We start from the raw sequence: 18858 nt of genomic DNA, 5'->3' as shown, positions 1-18858 counted from the left end.
GCGTGTCTAAATATATCATGAAGATTATTTATAAATGGAAAATGTATATATATCAAAAATAAACAAGCGATTCTCATGGAAATTGCTACAGAAATTCAAAATTCTATCCAATATCAAATTTGCATCAAAAAACATTAATGTTGAATGGTTGATGGGAAGTATTGATGCATGGTTGATGGAAATATTGATGTAGCAAATCCAACTAATAACTACAAAGAACTCTTACACCACCAATGGCACCAACTAATTCATACAATATATCCTCACCCTTAAATTTTATTAGATTTTTTTCCCTAAAAAACAATAAAAAATTCTCAAAAAACACTTCAATGGCAAAAAATAAATTAAAAAAAATCATCCAATCTCCAAATCTATTAGAGTATAAATATGATTGTTGATGAATTTGATAATTCCACAACTTACCCAATTTGCTTTTTTTTTTTTTTGTTATTCATGCAAACATAGCTCAACCCCTTTATCCCATCTTTTTCCTTTTCCTACTTCCACTCTCTTTATCTCCACCATCATTCCATATTTCCATTCACAAACTTTCCCAAATTTCCTTTTTTTTTTCTTAATTTTTTTTTTAATACAAATTCTTAATTTAATTTTCTAATTATTGTAATTCCCCTTTTTCCAACATGGCGTTGAATTTGGCTAAGTCATACTCCACCAACAACGACCAATCTCCTCTTGACGATGGTATTTCAAATAATATAAAATTACCCAATTTTATTTTATTTATCTCAAATTTTATTTTTAGTAATTTCAAGAAAAATAAAAAATTGGGGTTTTTGTAGGTAAAAAGCGAAGAATTGGGATAAATTGCTGCAGTTTTGTTGTGGGTGGAGGAGAGAGAAAACAGAACAAGAAGAAGAAGAAAAACAGAGAAGTGTCAGCAATGGCGGCTTCTCCATTGTCGTCGAAATTTAATGGCATTTCCGACGATCTTAAGAAGATTCTCGACGCTAATATGGATCAAGCTCCTGCTCGTCGCCGTGCTCGTGACGCTTTTAAGGATGTTCAACTCTCAATCGACCATTGCTTATTCAAGGTTTCAATTTTTCTTCGCAATTTTATTTAATTCGTTAAGTTTTGTTGATTTTTTTTTTAATTCAAAGTTTTTATTTTTTGGGTATTTTGATTGATTTTAATGGGTGTTGTTGTACGGTGGTGGTGAAAGATGGGAACTTTAGTAATTTTGAGGGTGAATTATGACGGTTATGTAGTAATTCGGGTCGGATTTGGTTGTCACGTTAGTAGTTCAAATTATAGGTAAAGGCTATCAATGTGTTGTGTTTAGGGGTATTTTTATTTAGCTTCACTTTGAGAAATTTACCATCTTTGTATTGGTTGATATTGGGCTCTTCTTGGAAGTTTGAAATGCATGTAATTATTATGTCAGAGAACAGAGAACTATAAATAAAGGTGTGGGTTATATATAACAATAGAGTAGTGTATCAGTGTATGTAACAACTTGGTCAAAAAGGTTGGAGTTTGTTGCATTTATAGTTGTGGGGGGTGTAATTTTAAATGACATTATAAGCACCATGTTGATTGTTTTTTTAATGAGACCAAAAGTAGTTGATATTGTGTACTTGTGTACCACTAAGTCAACACTGTGTCACACTGTCACTAAGTAATGCGAACTACTTCCTTCTGTCCATTACCATTACCCTATCAAATGGGGCAATCTTAGTGAGATGGACGGAGTATTAGATTTATATGTAAGTAGTGCCTTGTGGGCTTGTGGCGATTTATCTTTGTTTGAATCTTTGAATTTAGGAGTAAGGTACATACATCAATGGCTTGGTTGTTTTAGCCTGTATTAAAGTGTCACTCAAAGTCAATAGTGTGTCATTGAATATTATATTGTTTATGGAATTGGCACATGATGGTTGGTTGATTACTGAATGGAGTAAAACACAAACATGGATAGTTTACTTGTTTTTGTCATTTGGGTTTTTACTAATTACATATTACATGAGTATACATTCTAGCTTACAGTAAGTTACTGCTTTATTTGGGACTGTACCTCATCATCCATATGGTTGAAGCTAAGGTTTTACCTGACTATTGGAAGTTTCACATTACTTTTGAGTTTTGATATTCGATTTTATTGATGTTGTGGTTGTGCTTGTTCTATTGCTGATACTGTAAATAGTAATCCATTGCCAATATGTAATTTTGAGGATTTATGATGGGTTAAAAAATATGTTGCTTATTGATTTCAGTATTTTGAATTTTCTTTCAATCATTAATCAATATTGGTGTATGAGACTTCTTTTATTTTGATGTTTATTTTTTCATTCTTTTTTACATGCTACAGATTCCAACTCAGGGTTTGAAGATGGAAGAGGTAATGACTGTTATCTATCACTATTTGTTAAAAGCTCTTGAATCTTTCAACGAGTCCAAAGCTCCTCCTTCTACCCCCCCCCCCCCCCCCCCAGCTAGAAAAAAAGTAGTAAAAGAAACAAGGGAGGAACAGCCTGCTAATATATAATTATCAATCCAAGTTGAGCGTCTTGATTATTGTTTAGTATAATAGTATATGTTTAAGTTTAACTACTTATTTTACAGCAAGCTTTCGCACTTGTGTAATAGTTATAACTTAAACAATTTTGTGTCTTTTTGCAAAAAACGTTTTGATTTGATAGTCTTGGTTAATTTAATGGTGAGCCAGCCTATATGAAATCTGATCTCGCAGACAAAAAATCCAACATGAGTGTTTCGCTGCTGCTGCTTTAATCTAACTAGGAACATGTAAGCTACACACACTAGAATTTTTAGGGCCTGAGCAAAGTGGTAGCAAGCTGTAAGTGGTAGGCTGATTGATCGCAGTCATTGTACCCTCATGTCACTATGTCAGTTTACACTGGTGGAAAGTACTTGTAAAATAGAATCCAAAAAATGACATCCCCTCCTCTGGCTGTATAATCTTTTTGATGTGATACTCCCTTTTTCTGTGTGCAATGTTCTATGTAAGTGAAGTTAATTTGTTTTTTTTTTCATTGAACAGAAGTATGAAAAGAATTCAAGAGGTTTGGAAATTTTCACCAAAACTTGGCTGCCAGAGTCGTCTCCTCCAAAAGCATTAATTTGTTATTGTCATGGCTATGGAGACACTTGCTCATTTTTCTTCGAAGGCATGTACCTTCCCGTTGGGTTAATATTTGGGTTATTCATCACAAATTTTCATAATTAAAATAGAAAATTATCTTGATGGTAAAAGTTCAATCTTTCTACTTTGTTAGTTTGCAGGAATTGCTAGAAAGCTGGCATCAGCTGGATATGGGGTTTGTGCAATGGATTATCCAGGTTTTGGCCTTTCAGATGGTCTTCATTGCTATATTGAAAGCTTTGATCAGCTCGTTGATGATGTGGTCGAGTATTATTCCAAAGTTAAAGGTAATTATGGACACTAATATGGCAACTCTTCAGAGGATTTTTTTTTTCCTTATTGTATTGCCTGGATCTTTTGGCTGGTTTTGAGATAAATTTTGGTGCTTCATGTTGATATTTGCATCCCATAATCAGTTCTTGCCTTACTAACTTAATGTATTGAAAGGTCGAAGGTGACACTAACTTAAGAGATTCCATCGTAATATGCTATAAGCATTAAGCAATACAGGATGACACTTGTACATTTAGGCCTTTCTGATGAGTTCAATGGAAAGAGAATAAATCATTCTGCTCGTTGATTCTTTTTCACCCTCGTGACTTGTCTTTCATTAACTGATTATCATTTTGGTGGATAAAAAGCGAAAACATTCTGATCTTCATTGTCACTCGTGATTTTGTTAATTCACTCAATTTTCTGATTCTTGCCTTTCAGCCTTCTTTTTCTTTCTTTTCTTGGATATCATATTAGCGAAGTAGAAAACAGAACATTCTCATCTTTATCGTCTGCAACTTTTTAGTTACAAAGAGTCAAAATTCCTATGCAACGTGTTTGAAGTTTTGGTTGTGAAATTATCTTTTCTCATCAGAGATTCCTATGAGTTCAATCAAAAGCATATTTTTCTGCAATAATTTACAATTATCTCTATTTTTTTTTTCAGAATCTCTTGTTATTCTATATGGATAATCAATACAATATTACAACGGTCCCCTTGTCAAGTCAGGATAATGTTTATGACAATGTTCCTTATCTTGTGATAATTAATACAATGTTATATTGATATCATTTTCTTGCTTCATCTATTCATGGGGTCTATATGGATAATTAATTCAATGCGATTCTTTCATGGATAATCACTGACTGGAACCATCTGTTTTCCTTCACAAATTTCTAGCTGTATTGCCTGTGTATAAGCTGCTGACCTCTTATTTTTCTGTAGCAGAAAGACCAGAGTTTCGTGGCCGTCCAAGCTTTTTGTTTGGACAATCAATGGGCGGGGCTGTGGCTCTAAAGGTGCACTTTAAGCAACCCAATGCTTGGAATGGCGCTGTTCTATTGGCACCCATGTGCAAAGTACTTTTCTTTCATGAAATTCTTTCAAGCATCAACATATACACAGTGCTATTAAACCTGTGTGCATTATTGACAATTGCTGCCTTTTTTTTTTTCTTCTCCTCTTGTCTAGATTGCAGATGACATGTACCCCCCATTTATTGTGGTCCAAATTTTACTTACCATAGCAAAGTTTCTTCCCAAATCGAAAATGGTTCCACAAAAAGATTTAGCTGATTTGGCATTCCGTGAGAAGAAAGAAACGGTAACTCCCCCCCCCCCCCCCCAACTCTTTTCCCCCTCGGTTGTTCCAAATTGTTATTGCATCCCATTTTCCTAACTCTTGGCACTAGTGCAGAAAACTAAATATATATATTTGTATTTTGTCGCATTCTTGAGTTCAGGCAGGCTATAATGTCGTTGCTTACAAGGATAAACCGCGTCTGAAGACAGCTGTTGAGCTGCTTCACACAACAGATGAGATAGCTCGTCGACTGGAAGAAGTAAGTCATTTCTGTTGCCTTGTAATCTTATGTATTTTATAAAATAAACTGGTGTGCTTTTTTAGGAGAAATAAAATGACATTTACTGCGTGCAAATTTTGATAGATCCTATCGATTTTTGTACAAACACTGATGTACATATCACTTTGCAACTTCCATTAGATTCCAGTCCTCCAGCTAGTATTATGGTTACAAAAAGAGTAGGCCGTTGAGTATTTTCTGTAAGCTTATAGATTGTTTCTCTTGTTGATAATTGAATAGGTCTCATTGCCGTTGTTGATCTTACATGGAGAGGCTGATGTCGTAACAGATCCATCAGTTAGCAAGGCATTGTATGAGAAGGCAAGCAGCAAAGACAAAAATCTTATTCTTTACAAGGATGCTTACCATTCACTTCTTGAAGGGGAGCCAGATGATGTTATTTTTCGCGTATTTGATGATATTATCTCTTGGTTAGATGACCACAGCAAGAACGACGCTAATCAGAGCTGATGATGAAAATAAAGGAAAACATATATTTTTTATAAGCAGTATTTGTTCTGTACAAAGGAAAAATCACAGGCTTTGAAAAGTTTTGGTGCTAGAAGCATTGTTATCTATTGAAATTTTCAGGTGAATATGCAATAAATATTTGAAGCAGTAAAATGTTTTGTTGGATATTTTCTTGGCTTAACTCTAGTGTAGTAGGGAAATGATTTTGGCACACCTTTATGAGAACACAGTTTTCTATGCTCTTTTCACATTGTGCCAAAATCAATTTCCAAGGTCGTAGTGTGAATTAATGTATGTTTTGCTTTTCCAAAGGGAGAAAGAGGGGGGAGGGGGGTGTAGTCTTTGACATCTGTGATGAAATATACTAATCTAGCTTCTTAGTCCAAGTCCTTGACCATCCACAATTAAGTCCATTGTGATTGTTACAATTCTTACAATGTCAAAAGAACAAATATAATGTGTCGTTTTAAAATCAAATTAAGTTGCTTCATGTCTTTTTTAGTGGTGGTGAGCCCTGAATGGTTGCAGTGGTGGTAGAGAACGTGCGTAGAGGGTTAAAGAAGCGGAGGGGAGGAGCAAAAATAAAAATTATAAATAGAATAATGTCAAGTAATAGGCGCCTAGGCGGTATTTAGCATATGCAGTACTATGTTGCATACCTGATTTATTTATTTATTTATTTATTTTTGCCTAAATACCGGGTGCCCTAGAAATTCTTGGATTTATATGTTTGTAAAATGATTGAATGAAATTTTTCCTTATTCGAAACAAACAAACTAGCTGCGCCGTGAAATGCGGCAGCATAGGAACCTCATGACCCCTAATAGTTTAGGAATTTTCTTTGCATAAGTTTGGTTGTTGGGATGACCCTTACATAGGTTGGCCCAACATCAAGCAAAGAGAAGGTTCCAAACACCAAGTGGACCAGGGAATCTTAGGGAGCACTTCGATGCTTAATCTTATCAGGTTCATTTGTTTGTGTGGAAACCAAATTTAAAGGCTAAAATACATGAAATCAGATCAATTAGTCAGTCACCCAAAGACTCGTGATGGCCTGAATTAATGAAGCTTGGTAAGTTGGTCACAAAAAAGGAAAATATGACATTTTTAAGGCAAAGTGAATAGTTTCAATTACCCAAATGACCTCTCGAGGTCCCGTGGGGTTGATGGAAAGCTCCCCAACCTCTTTTCAGTCTGAGTTTGGAAAAGTCGAAAATCGTCCAAAACTAAAGGCTATAATCCACGATTTTTGACCAATTTCGAGATTAATTTTTATCAAATTTAAGTGAATGCGGGGAATGTTTCTCGAGGTTATATAAATTGATTTGAAACAATAAACTGTCAACCAATTGGTCTATAAAGTCATGAAATTGAGTGTAGTTCAAATTCAATTGCATTGATAATCAATAGCCGCAAGAGATGATCACCAACGTAGCATTTCGGGATCGTATTATGGTGTTGAAAATTCTTCATCAATACATAAAAAACCTAAACCAAATCCCATTCATTTATTCTTACCATACCATTGTTGATACCATGTCAAACAACCAATTTGTTACTTAGTACGAGTACAAACATAATATGTTAAGAAAAGGTATTATTATTGCTTAGTATATCCCCATATTTACCTAGGTACTAAACAATTACTCACTCTAATTTTAGAATAAAATGTTTCGACATTTTGCACTATTCAACTAATTTACGTTGGCTAATATTAGTGATTTATACATAAGAAACAAATATAACAGTGAATACTTATTAAAAACGTTTTAATGAATAATCTATTACTAACATTCAATTGTTATAAATTTTATTTATCATTAAATTATTGATCAAAGTTTAACACTAATACATGCGCCAAAAAGCGATAATTCACTTAAAAAAAAATCATGGGGAGTATCAATATGATAAGTAAGCAACTTAAAAATCCCAAAAATGAGCACAATAAAAGGAGAGACAAGCAAACAAAAAGGAGCCCACATGGGAATGACTGAATGAGCAGTAGTATGAGTCATAAAATCAACAATTTAGATGAAGTCATGACAATTTTAGTCAGTGGAGCACTTACCTTACCAGGGCCTAACAACATGCCATTGCCAGCCTACCCTTCTTTTTTCCTCTAATGGGAGGAAGTTTATCTACTTTCATCACCCATTTCCTTTTTTTCATGAATCATGATTATGTCAATATTAATTCACAGTTTTCTATATTTAAGCTATAATTTCATCATAAATGTATAAGTGGGTTCTAATTTTCTTCATTTTTGCTAACTTCACAATTCATTATACTTTCTGGGTCTTTTGGAATTAGTGCTGTTTTTATTTTTTTGGGTATGGCTTTTTCTTCCTGCTTTGCCTTTCATCCCCAGATCTCTTCTTCCAAGGTACCCACTTTCTTTTTTTGAGTTTTAAGCTTTTTAATTGACTTCAATTTTATATCCCAATTATCAAACTTTGAATTCAATTGTTTCTGATGTTGTGCTCAAAGTTTTGATTTTTTTTGCTGTTTGCATCATCATTTGTTGATAATTTTGCTTAATTTCATCTGGGTGTTGATCAAATTAACTTCTTTTAGTATGTATTTTTGGTTTCTGAATAATTCATGAGCATTTTTTGGTGATTAAAAACAGAACATTCACCCAATTGATTTATTTGATTATGCTATATATGCTTGGTTTGCATGCAAAGTAGTTGAAAAGTTGGTTGAAAGCTGAAAAATAACAAAGATTTCACTGCCTCTAATCCTCTATAAATCAGTGGCAAAAAATGATGCATTGTTAATGTTCCAGTGTTTAAGTGTCAGAACAACAATATATACTGAATGATTACAGTGAAATCTCACTCAAATTCTTTAATATCGTCCAATTTTATGATTTAAGGTTGTTTGATGTAGATTGATTGCCGAGTTTTAGTACATAAAATCCATCATAAGGCAGGATTAAGTCCAAGTTTAGCTCTTTCTCATCAGGGTGTAAGCACTGAAATTTATAGCCAGCAAGTGTCTAAGCTAAGACCTGATGTAAAGCATGATTGGTGTTTCCTTGGAGGGCTTAGAATTGATGTTAGACCGAAAGTAAACAAATTTGTGTTTTCGCGGAAGAATTCTGGAGTATGCTATTCTTGTAAGATTTCTCTTCTTAATCCTGAAAATGCTGGTTTGCTCAAAGCCTGTAACATGTGAATATCAGTTTTTATCCTTTTCGGGCTTATAATCTTAGGTTCGACCTTTAACCCAATGCAGCATACTTTGCTTGTTATTTCAGGGTTGCCGGATCCTCAAATTGCTACCAGTGCATTTACCATAGGGACAGCAGCTGTCCTCCCGTTTTACACTCTTATGGTTGTTGCTCCGAAAGCTGAACTTGTAACTTCTCTGAACTAACTGAACTATGTATGAAATTTTTTCTTGGTGTAACAGTCATCGTTAAATAGTCTAAATGAATGTTACACCAAGGAAAGTGTTTATTTTGTGCTCTTCTATTATGTGTATGACAGTATGATTACTGAATATACTGCAGACAAAAAAGACCATGAAAAGTAGCATACCATATGTTGTGTTTGGCCTTCTGTACGCTTATCTTCTGTACCTGTCGTGGACTCCTGAAACTATACGCTTGATGTTTGCCAGTAAATACTGGTTACCCGAGGTTAGTTTGTTTGGCATTAACATATTCAAATACAAAACAAATTTATATTCACAATTTTGCATTATATGGATGATATGTAGCTGCAAGGTATAGCGAAAATGTTTTCCAGTGAGATGACATTAGCATCAGCATGGATTCATCTGTTGGTAGTGGACCTCTATGCTGCTAGGTCTCTTCTTCCCTCTCCCCTGCTTACTCTAGATTATGGTGTTCCTATTATAATCAGGCATTGAATTAAAAGCTCACACGCTCCTATTTTGTGAACAGGCAAGTTTACCATGATGGTCTACAGAAAGAAATCGAAACCCGGCATTCAGTCTCAATGTGTTTGCTTTTCTGTCCAGTTGGAATCCTAAGCCATTTGATCACGTCGTCACTGACCAAACCTGCTGAGAAAACTAGACATACAGATACTATTATCTAATTCTTCAGAACTGTATTTTCAGGCTTTCGCGAACTAATGTATTACTCCGTAGTTAAATGTGCAAAGGAAGTTGCTGTCAAGTTTTAGTTTCTCATTCATACATCATGCCAACATACCAAGATATCCTTTGCAATACAGATCAACGAAATTGTTACTGTAATGAAGATAAACGTAGTAGGATCAACATCAGAGTTGTGCGTATATAAGATGATGGTAAAGGACGATGAACCAAAAAGAAAATATTCCGTACTCCATAACGCACTTTAGACAAGAATTAGCCATAAGAGACGCGTAAGAATAACATTAGACTGAATATAACAAGTTATCTGTCATGAACTGATTGTATCACTAAACTACACATTTGCAATACAAGAAACGGGAAAGAGATGCAAAAATAAAATCACTTTCCCTTTTCCTTATCGTCTCGAGGAAAAAAAAATTAACTACAACTATGTTTTCCAGTTGAGTATATGCTGCTTCACAGCCAAGTTTTGTATTCTTCATACGCTGCATATTCCCCAACTACTAAAATCTCTTTCCAACAAGTAGCTCCCAAGTCCCAACATTGACAGACCAACAATCCAACATCAATTTACCTTGTTTGATCTCACAAGTCAATCTTCGAGCCTCCAAGCTTTGCTTATAAGATGAAAAAACACTGACATTTTCCTGAAAATTCACCATCTGAGTTACAACATCAAGCTCAGTCCCAGCTAAATTCTTCTGGTTTAAATTAGGTATCTACAATCTCGGCTGCACAAGTAGAAATGACTAGTTAGCAAAGCTAGCCACTAAATGTAAGAAAATAAATACAATCTCGGCTGCACAAGTAGAAATGACTAGTTAGCAAAGCTAGCCACTAGATAATATCTACAATGATCAGCTGTAATGTATTATTTACATCTAGAGATCATTGCACATACTTTTTCAGTATTGTGCTATAATTCAAACTAAATTGTATTACAACAACTACCTACATAGCCTACATTTAGTCTCAGGGTCCATACCCAAGGCCTAGCATCACTTCCCACTTCACACACACTCTCTTCCCTTTCCCTCACTTTAAACTCCATTCTCCAATATGATCAAGTCAAAAAACCAATTCACCAAAATAAACCAATTAAAATATATAACCACATCTTAGCTGACTAGTGAACTTCCAACGCGATCATACTTTAAGTTGGCAGTGATGACATCTGAATCTGATCCTCCTCAAATAAATTCTCTGAAGGTTCTAGAGTTTGATGATCTCGCCTTGGACGTTCCAAAGAAGTTGCTTCATATATCCCTGTAGAGTGTAGACAGTAAGTAATAGTTTAAAGATAAAGAGACAATTAAAAGCACAAAACTCTTGTCTCTCTATGTGCACAACAATCAATGAACTTGTCAGACTCAAAACTAGGAATAAAACCCTTTCAATCCTCAAACTATATAGATAACCAGAAATAAAAGATGGAGCAAAGCTTCCCTCACCCCCCCCCCCCCCCCTTCTCCCCCTCACACACACACACACACACCAAAAACTAAAATATAACAAATTATCTTAAGCACATGAAACACGAGCAAGATATCAAGGCCTAGTGCCTGGAGAAAATTGCTGGAATTAGCAATACCTACCTTGTTTGCTAAGAGTGTGGGGAACATTTGGAGTGTTTTCCAAAGACAACCTCACATGCCTCATAATCTGTAGAAACTAGGGATGGCAATGGGTAGGGTCTGGGCAGGGTATAGTAATACCCGTACCCGTAAATATTTATCCACACCCTACCCGGACCTTAGGGTATAAAATGTTTAGACCCTTACCCGAACCCTATGGGTCTAGCAGGGTCCTTTACCTTTTTTTTCCCTGTAATTTTTAATCGCCATTTTTTAGTGTACGATTGCATATAGCACGGGGGAAAAAAAAACACTAATACATGAAAACATTAGAATTAATTTGACAAATCTTTCAACTATGAAAGTAGGCGCCTGTGAGTTTCTTACATTGAGTTTTACTTTTACAATTATTATTTATTAATTAATATATTGAACAGGTTTGGGTATGACGGGATGACAGGTAAGGTCTGGTAGGGTCTGAATTCCCTACCTGATACCACCTAGACCCATACCCTACCCGAACCCACAGGGTCTAAAAAAATTGGACCCATACCCGCATTTCAGGGTAGGGCCCAACAGGATCTGAACCTGGACCCGTTGCCATCCCTAGTAGAAACAAGTCAAACCCCCCCCCCCCCCCCCCCCTCTTTTCTTTTAAGAATTATTCAATCTCAATTTTTCTCTCCCTTTGTTAACCTATTAAGTGTTTCGCACTAGTTCTATATGCATGGAAATATGGAATTAAAAAGCATGTACAACAACTTAGAGTATGTAGGTTTTAATTTTAACTAGAAGAAGTCATGCATAGGTTGAGTAAATCTGAACAGATGTACAAAGTAGTAACAAATATAGAAAGATAATGACCATTAATTTACAAAGTTGACCTATTTTTTTAACAATTGGAATGGGAATGGTTTGACTCGGAGCACGTTTTTCTATATCAAAACCAAAAGTAACATCAAATTTTACCAAAGATTTATTTAAGATATACTTCACGACTTGATTAATCATGGATTGTTGATGTATAATGATAAATTATTTTTTCTAGTTTTGCCCTTTATTACTTATAATTATTATGAAATAAATTGATTTGTCTCTACCATGTCTGATATTGAAGAATATTTTTATTGTAAAGCCTAATTTATTCTTTTATTTATCTATATTTTATTGAAAGGTAAAAAGGAAACTCCCTAAACTGACGCATAGCATAGAGATGTAATAAATAAGCTTGCAAAAGGCTAGTTTTAGAAATCAGAAAACACTTCTAAAGTTGGGACTATTCTAGGCTAAATAGTTAATTAATCGTTAAGAGTGCCTTTAGTTAATCAATAATTGGGACTGGAATGTTTAAAAATGAGGGGCCATAGTTGGGACTGTTTAAAAATAGGGGATGCATAGTTGGGAATGCAGCCATACAATTTTCCAAGGAAGAAAAACAGCATCGATCTTGAGCAGAAGCAAAGATTCACCTACTGTCTACTGAATTCATCCTCTAAACAAGCCAGACATCAACTCATTATAACATAATATATTTTAAGAAAGCTGGTATAAGCAAGAACAAAAACCATGTTTACTGATAGCAAGTTTTATTGATAGCAATTAGCAAGACATGAGAATCGAGATATGCTTGTTACTAAGAGGAAATACAAAACTGCCTATAAGTCAACCAAATTGGTGATATCCAATAAAAAAAGACCTTTCTATAACTTCAAAGCTCAAGATCTCCTAATCAAAGCAACTTGACTTCAAGATATCATTATTAGAGTTCCTGCAACATCATTTACTACTAAAACTTGAACATTTAATAAAAAGTTATAACACATACCAAAACCCAGAAGTGCGCAGCAAATAATGAATCCTGCCAGAGAGAAGTCCATTTTGTACAAAATCTCCAATACAATGATACATCCTCCAGCTACCATAAGGTGTTTAGGAGATGAAAACACCATGTGCAACCTACACAGACACAAGGATTTCATCATTCATATTTATAGCTCCACCAGTACACAGAGATTAGAGCAAGGATTCAAAAACACTCTAGCTAAGAATAAGAAACTTTTACAGAAACATACCACTATTCAAGAGAGATATCATTTTCTTGAAAAATACAATGGTAAGTTATTGGAGAAGTGAAAGCAAACAAACAGGACAGCTTCAAAGTGCAATTTTTTTTCACTTTTCAGCTATCAAAACATGGTATTCAGCAAAACTTAAATTTAGGTCAAGTTAAAGCTCCTTGATGAAAAGTTGAGTAATTATCAGAAAGGAAAGTAAGGGAGATTTTTATGAACACTATGCTGTATTTCATATCAAGATCATGACATGATGCAAAAATCTATTCCTTTCATCCTTCCAAACTGTGACTTGACTTTTAATCATCACATCAAAGGAAGCTCCTTAAACATCAGGCCTTCTTTTGGGTAGGTACAGACCCAAAAACACACACACACACACACACACAAAAAAAAATAATAATTTAGAGCTTTACACAACACTGTAGCCAACACATCAATAAGATAAGAAATAATGTCAACGACACTATAGAACAATGATGATTCTCAGCTAAAAGTTACAGCGGCAAGGTAAATACAATTAACTGTTGTGACCTTGAGAGACCCAACACTATATAAGTCTACATCTTCAAGGATGCACAACTTTATATATATGATAGATCTAATTACATATTATGCACAACAAACACCAACAGCAGATATCTATAAGGAGAATAATAGAATAGCTGGCTAGGTACCTCTCTTCTGCAATATTCTCAACATAGGATATCAATATCACTCCAAAAAGGATGGTGCTTATGTAAGGCCACGTGGAAAAGGGAAGATCCTTATTGCTATCAGGAGCTGTCCCCTGAAGCACAAAACAATACCATACATTAAAATCCAATTGAGCACATAAGTTATACCCAAAAGGTCAAATAGCAAACATTCCCATTCTCCCACGTCTAGAAATTAAACAAAAGAACATGATGAAAGTAGACTGAGTTCAGAATACCAGTATCACGTCCCACATGGCAACAGGAAACATGAAGCATGTAGCAGAAGCAATGGTAATGGCATGAAGGCGCCTCTTAAGCTGATTCTGAAATTCATAGATAGAAAATTAAGACAAGTTTTTTTTTTTTTTTTTTTTTTTTTTTTTTTTATTAATAGCAGGTTGAGCAAATTAAACTGCATATGTATGAAGTAGATAGAAACCTTAATTGAAATACGCCGTGCGATCACTCTTCTGAAAGCTGATAATATTCCTGCCAACATAGGAACAGCCATTTCTCTCATTCCCAAAACCTTTTCCTTCTGAGCATCAGAATCCAGATTCACTCCTGACGGTAATCTATGGTTAAGTTCACAGCTCAAATTTGTATTTATTTTAATACTACTAGGATAATATCAAAAACAAACCCAGGGAAATATTCTCTCCCTCCCCATGGGAGAAATAGGAGCCTATGTAACCAAAGGATATAAAAAGGAGAATAAGTGGCCATGGCCCATCCTTGAGATAAGAAGTAGAGGGAAGCTAGCATTGCTACCAGTCCACCAACCTGACAAAAATATACAGAATTTATATTACCCAAGACAATGTGCAACAAGAAAATGCAATTTTTATATCACATTCATTAAATCAAGCTTCAAAGTGACCAGTTTTTTTTTTTTTTTTTTTTTCACCCCTTAAATATCTGTGGCAATAGATAGATCAAAGAATATGATATTACCAATTCAAGCTGCCTTAATGAAGAAGAAAAAAAATATGGAAATAAGATGAGAGACAATTAGAAGCTTGAAGCTACATAAGAAATCATACCGAAGAGGGCCACATGCTTTGACTCCTTTCACCCAAAGGATGAAATACAGAGCTGTTATGGCTCCATTTATCAAAGAAGGAACAATCTGGAAGACGTAAGAAAATCCAAATTTTAGATTAAATGGTATAAGGAAACAAAGATTATACGTCTGTTTCCTTGTTGCCTAACCTGTGTGTTGGAAAGTGGCCTTCCTCTCCAAGGTTTTTGCAAAACTAGAAAGACGATGGATGATGGAACCAAGCAACTGAAGATGTATAGCACAACCGAAGATTCTGACTGAGACAAATAATGGTACATGGAATAGATTGACCATATTCGCATAAAGTTCCCAGTGAAATGAATGATTCTAAGAGGAGTTTGCCTGTGAGAAAGCATATCATTGGGATTTGGGAATTAGTTTATACAAAGGAAGCAGCAGCAAAAGGGATAAATATTGGTAAAAACACTACATGAGTAAGTAAAATAAAGTTGCGACCTTTTGACCTTAATGATGCTAAATGAAAGATGAAAGTACTTCAAAAATGGTTAGAATGTTAGATCTCAAAAGCAGTTTGAGTTCTTTTATGTTAGCAGCAATACCAGCAGAATTTTGACTCACATCTTACGACCTACGGTACTCACTCGGGGTAAGTGTGTCAAACACGAGTACTTGACCGAGTTTCTGACTTGAATACTGTGTAAAGAATCAAGAATATCCAAAATTTAAAGATTAAAATGAAGTGTGAAGTGTCGATACTTGATATCCTTGTGCTGGGGATCCGACAAGGGTACTTATGGTGAAATGAAGAGTCTGAGTAACATAGCTCACTATCTATTAAAGATCACATAAATCACAACTACTCATGATTAGAAAATTCTGTCCTCAGACATCAGACATTACTGATGCAGCACTCCGTATCTTTAAATAAAGATGTTCCCCATGTTTCCCATGTCAGTTGGATCCCGTTGGCAACTTGGCATACATACAGAAAGATTCATGCTTGCCTGACCAGAACCCCAACGCACCCCATCTCCCCAACCCCAACAAACACACACCAACAACTAAGCAAATATGTACTATGTTGAATTACACAGAGACTTGACTAATGAAACGAGGACTAAATTCCATGGGGGAAGCCCTGGTATTTCATGCCATCTACTAAGCTTTCTTTTGACCAGCTAAATTGTGATTACCAATCCAGCTTCACTTTCATTCTGGGGTATTAGTTTTTCAGTGGACTTTTGTTTTACGTGGATCAAAACATTGCCCCTCTGGGAAATAAGACAACACCTTGTACTGTATGTCACCACCCAATGTAATATACGATGTATACATCACCTTCTATACACCTTCAAGTTTAAAGCCTAACCAATCAATTTACTTCTATTCCTTAATTTTAAACCTCCATGACTCAATCTCTTGTCTGTAGCTCGTGGTATAAAACTTTGAGCCTCGGAAAATTATCCTAGTAGATTGTACACCCCAGGGAACTCCTTCCACTAAAGTCATTATAGACTGATTTGACCCAGGCAACAAAACCCCGAATAAAAAGCATATACTGTAGGAAAAATACAAAAAATGTTTATCTAACCAGGAAAATCCAATCAAACAATCCATTCTTCATTTTCACTAATGGAAGCAAACACAATTGTAAGCAAATCATCTCAAATAAATGGCCTCGTTCAGACCATTCGGCTAATAAACTCAATTCATTCCACCTTAATTAGGTAGTTAGGTACAACTACTTACAAGTTCCAATCAATACTAACTTCCAGAGTAAGACAAACTCAATGCTCAACACCCCAGATAAGCTCAAACTCCCAATTGAAGATTTTTGTATCACAATATACTATACCCTCCATTTTCAATTTTATTACTTATTATTAAAAAACATCCAACAAAAAAAAAAAAAAAAAATAAAAAAAAAATAATAATAATAATAATAATAATAATAATAATAAATGATCTAGGGTATTGAGGTTCAACATACCCAAGTATATTAATCAGTCTAATAACATTAATTGAGCAAAAATTAAACAAAATCACAAGAATCCAAATACTAAAACTAATAATAATCGTCGGAAATTAGAGTTCTGAATCCAATGCAAAAGTAATAAAAGGGACTGAAATTTAATTATACCTGGAATAAACTGAGTGACGATCCTCAGAAGTTGGCTTGGGAGACATCATCTTGTTAAACCCCAGAAAATTCAAACAATTGGAATTGTAAAATAAAATGTGAAATTTAACAAAATTTAAGTGAAACAAATCTCCTATTTTGCATCTTCAAAGCCATGAATGAATGGTTGCTTTAATTTGTTTCTCAGGTATCTGGGTACGAGTAATAGTTTTCGCCCAAGTTTAAGTCTTTGAAGATTGAAACACGAACTTAGGAGTTAAGTCGTTGGACCATTTCATAAAGTTTGTGGTTGGTCTTTGGCATGTGGGCTAGAATTCTTTGTTATATTGGCTTGGGCTATTGCGTTGATGGGGCGTTTGGTATATGAGAATGATAGAGAATTTCGAGATGATAGGGTACGAATCATGTGATTAACTTGAATAATTATAGATGATGGATAGATACGGAGTAATTGTTTTTTTTTTTTTGTTCGATTAAATTATTTGGATCGTGATGGATATATATATCGGGAATATACTCTTATAATGCATATTAGTATTACTTTTCGTTATCTCATCAATGGCATTTTGGACAATTTGCTCGTTTCCTTTTATCATGTTTGTGATTTTCCTACATCGAGAACCCGACCTTTTATTCCGTCGAGTTAAGACAACATAATTAAATGAAATTAGAGTAATCTAAAAATTGAAATCATCAAATGCATGAATACTTGCAACATGTCAATTAAACAAGGAATATAAATTAACGAGTGATAGTTTCATTTACGAAATATATGAAGTGAAAGCTAGTTGGGCAGGTGGTAAGGGTGACAACTAGGTGAGTGTTTGTGGTTGAAATGGCCATGTGGCACTAGTTAGGGAATTATCATGATCCACCCGGATCGTCCCAATTAAATGGGTCAATTAGCTTTGACCCAATGTCAAACCAACTCAACTTGACTCCAATTGCGAGTTGTGCCCAAATTGAAAATGAAGCCAATGAACTCGGCTAAGTTTGAATATTTAAAATATTACGGTGCTTATTCTGTGTGGTCGAGACTACTTATTCAGAAGTCTCACTCGGTTAAGGGTTACTAATTCAGGGGTGATTGAGTGAGTAACACCAACATAAGTAATTCCGGGCACACATTATAGCCAGAAACATACGAAGTATAAAAATTTGTAATATTATTAACAAACTTAAACATTTAAATCCACTTGTCGACTCATAAAACTTTCATAGGGCATCATAATTTACAACAAATTAGGTGCCTAAACTAACGCGTATAATAAACTCACAAACTAATTAGTAGTAGATGCGATTCCATGTCTAGTTTTCCAATTTAACCCAACCCAACCCAATCTAGCTTAGGCCGGCTTGATGGCTACCTCTAGTAATTGTTTTGTGGGTAAATAGCAACTCCATTCCAAGAATTCAAAGTTCCATTCCAATTCCAATTTCGTCACTGTTAGAGATATGATATATCGGAAAATATATGTGATATATTTTCCGTATAGATATTGTTATGATAATAATATATTTAGTATTATCTTATGTTAAGATATTATTTTGAGAATATATCTTTAGGGTTTATGGTTAGACGTATATCTTTTAGGAAGATTGTTTCCTATCTTATGAGCTTAGGTTTTGTATAAATACTCAACCTATTGATGAATAATAATGAAGCAATACAAAGCCATTCTATTCTCTTCTTCTCCCTAATTTGTCATGGTATCAAGAGCAGGTTAAATCTTGGGACCGTTCATAAAAAATCTCCCCCTACCGGTGGGTTAGAAATTAAACCCACCGGTGGGATGATCCTTTAGCA

General features: G+C 34.8%; 3 protein-coding genes across 5 annotated transcripts; 2 read left to right on the top strand and 1 right to left on the bottom strand.

Annotated features, from left to right (window-relative positions):
• The first annotated feature begins 460 nt into the window (after positions 1-460).
• On the top strand, positions 461-5618 carry LOC145642285 (caffeoylshikimate esterase-like). Its single transcript, XM_081693406.1, has 9 exons — positions 461-702; positions 801-1054; positions 2330-2359; positions 3023-3149; positions 3265-3411; positions 4347-4477; positions 4590-4721; positions 4861-4959; positions 5221-5618. The coding sequence occupies exons 1-9, from the start codon at positions 642-644 to the stop codon at positions 5449-5451; spliced, it is 1212 nt and encodes a 403-aa protein (XP_081549532.1). The 5' UTR covers positions 461-641; the 3' UTR covers positions 5452-5618.
• Positions 5619-7483: 1865 nt separating this feature from the next.
• LOC145642283 (protein ABA DEFICIENT 4, chloroplastic-like) lies at positions 7484-9621 on the top strand. 2 transcript variants are annotated; one of them, XM_081693405.1, is made up of 6 exons: positions 7484-7834; positions 8419-8572; positions 8714-8814; positions 8969-9097; positions 9178-9266; positions 9365-9621. In XM_081693405.1, the coding sequence occupies exons 1-6, from the start codon at positions 7784-7786 to the stop codon at positions 9519-9521; spliced, it is 681 nt and encodes a 226-aa protein (XP_081549531.1). In that variant the 5' UTR covers positions 7484-7783; the 3' UTR covers positions 9522-9621. The 2 variants fall into 2 exon arrangements, with proteins under 2 accessions (XP_081549531.1, XP_081549530.1); XM_081693404.1 differs by having other exon boundaries at positions 7485-7834; positions 8344-8572.
• A 174-nt stretch (positions 9622-9795) lies between these two features.
• LOC145642282 (uncharacterized) lies at positions 9796-17421 on the bottom strand. 2 transcript variants are annotated; one of them, XR_014115665.1, is made up of 10 exons: positions 17052-17421; positions 15100-15292; positions 14931-15016; positions 14592-14670; positions 14327-14457; positions 14124-14210; positions 13867-13979; positions 12943-13073; positions 10495-10809; positions 9796-10274 (listed from the first exon to the last, which is right to left on the bottom strand). XR_014115665.1 is itself a non-coding variant. In XM_081693403.1 (10 exons), the coding sequence occupies exons 2-9, from the start codon at positions 15242-15244 to the stop codon at positions 10697-10699; spliced, it is 885 nt and encodes a 294-aa protein (XP_081549529.1). In that variant the 5' UTR covers positions 15245-15292; positions 17052-17419; the 3' UTR covers positions 9796-10274; position 10696. The 2 variants fall into 2 exon arrangements, 1 of the variants encoding a protein (XP_081549529.1); XM_081693403.1 differs by having other exon boundaries at positions 10696-10809; positions 17052-17419.
• Positions 17422-18858: the final 1437 nt, after the last annotated feature.

This window comes from Chenopodium album, chromosome 8 (assembly GCF_948465745.1).
Source record: "Chenopodium album chromosome 8, dcCheAlbu1.1, whole genome shotgun sequence".
In the NCBI taxonomy this organism is placed as follows: Eukaryota; Viridiplantae; Streptophyta; class Magnoliopsida; order Caryophyllales; family Amaranthaceae; genus Chenopodium; species Chenopodium album.
Note: the sequence above shows the minus strand (reverse complement) of the source record. Positions and strands in the feature narration are given on the sequence as shown.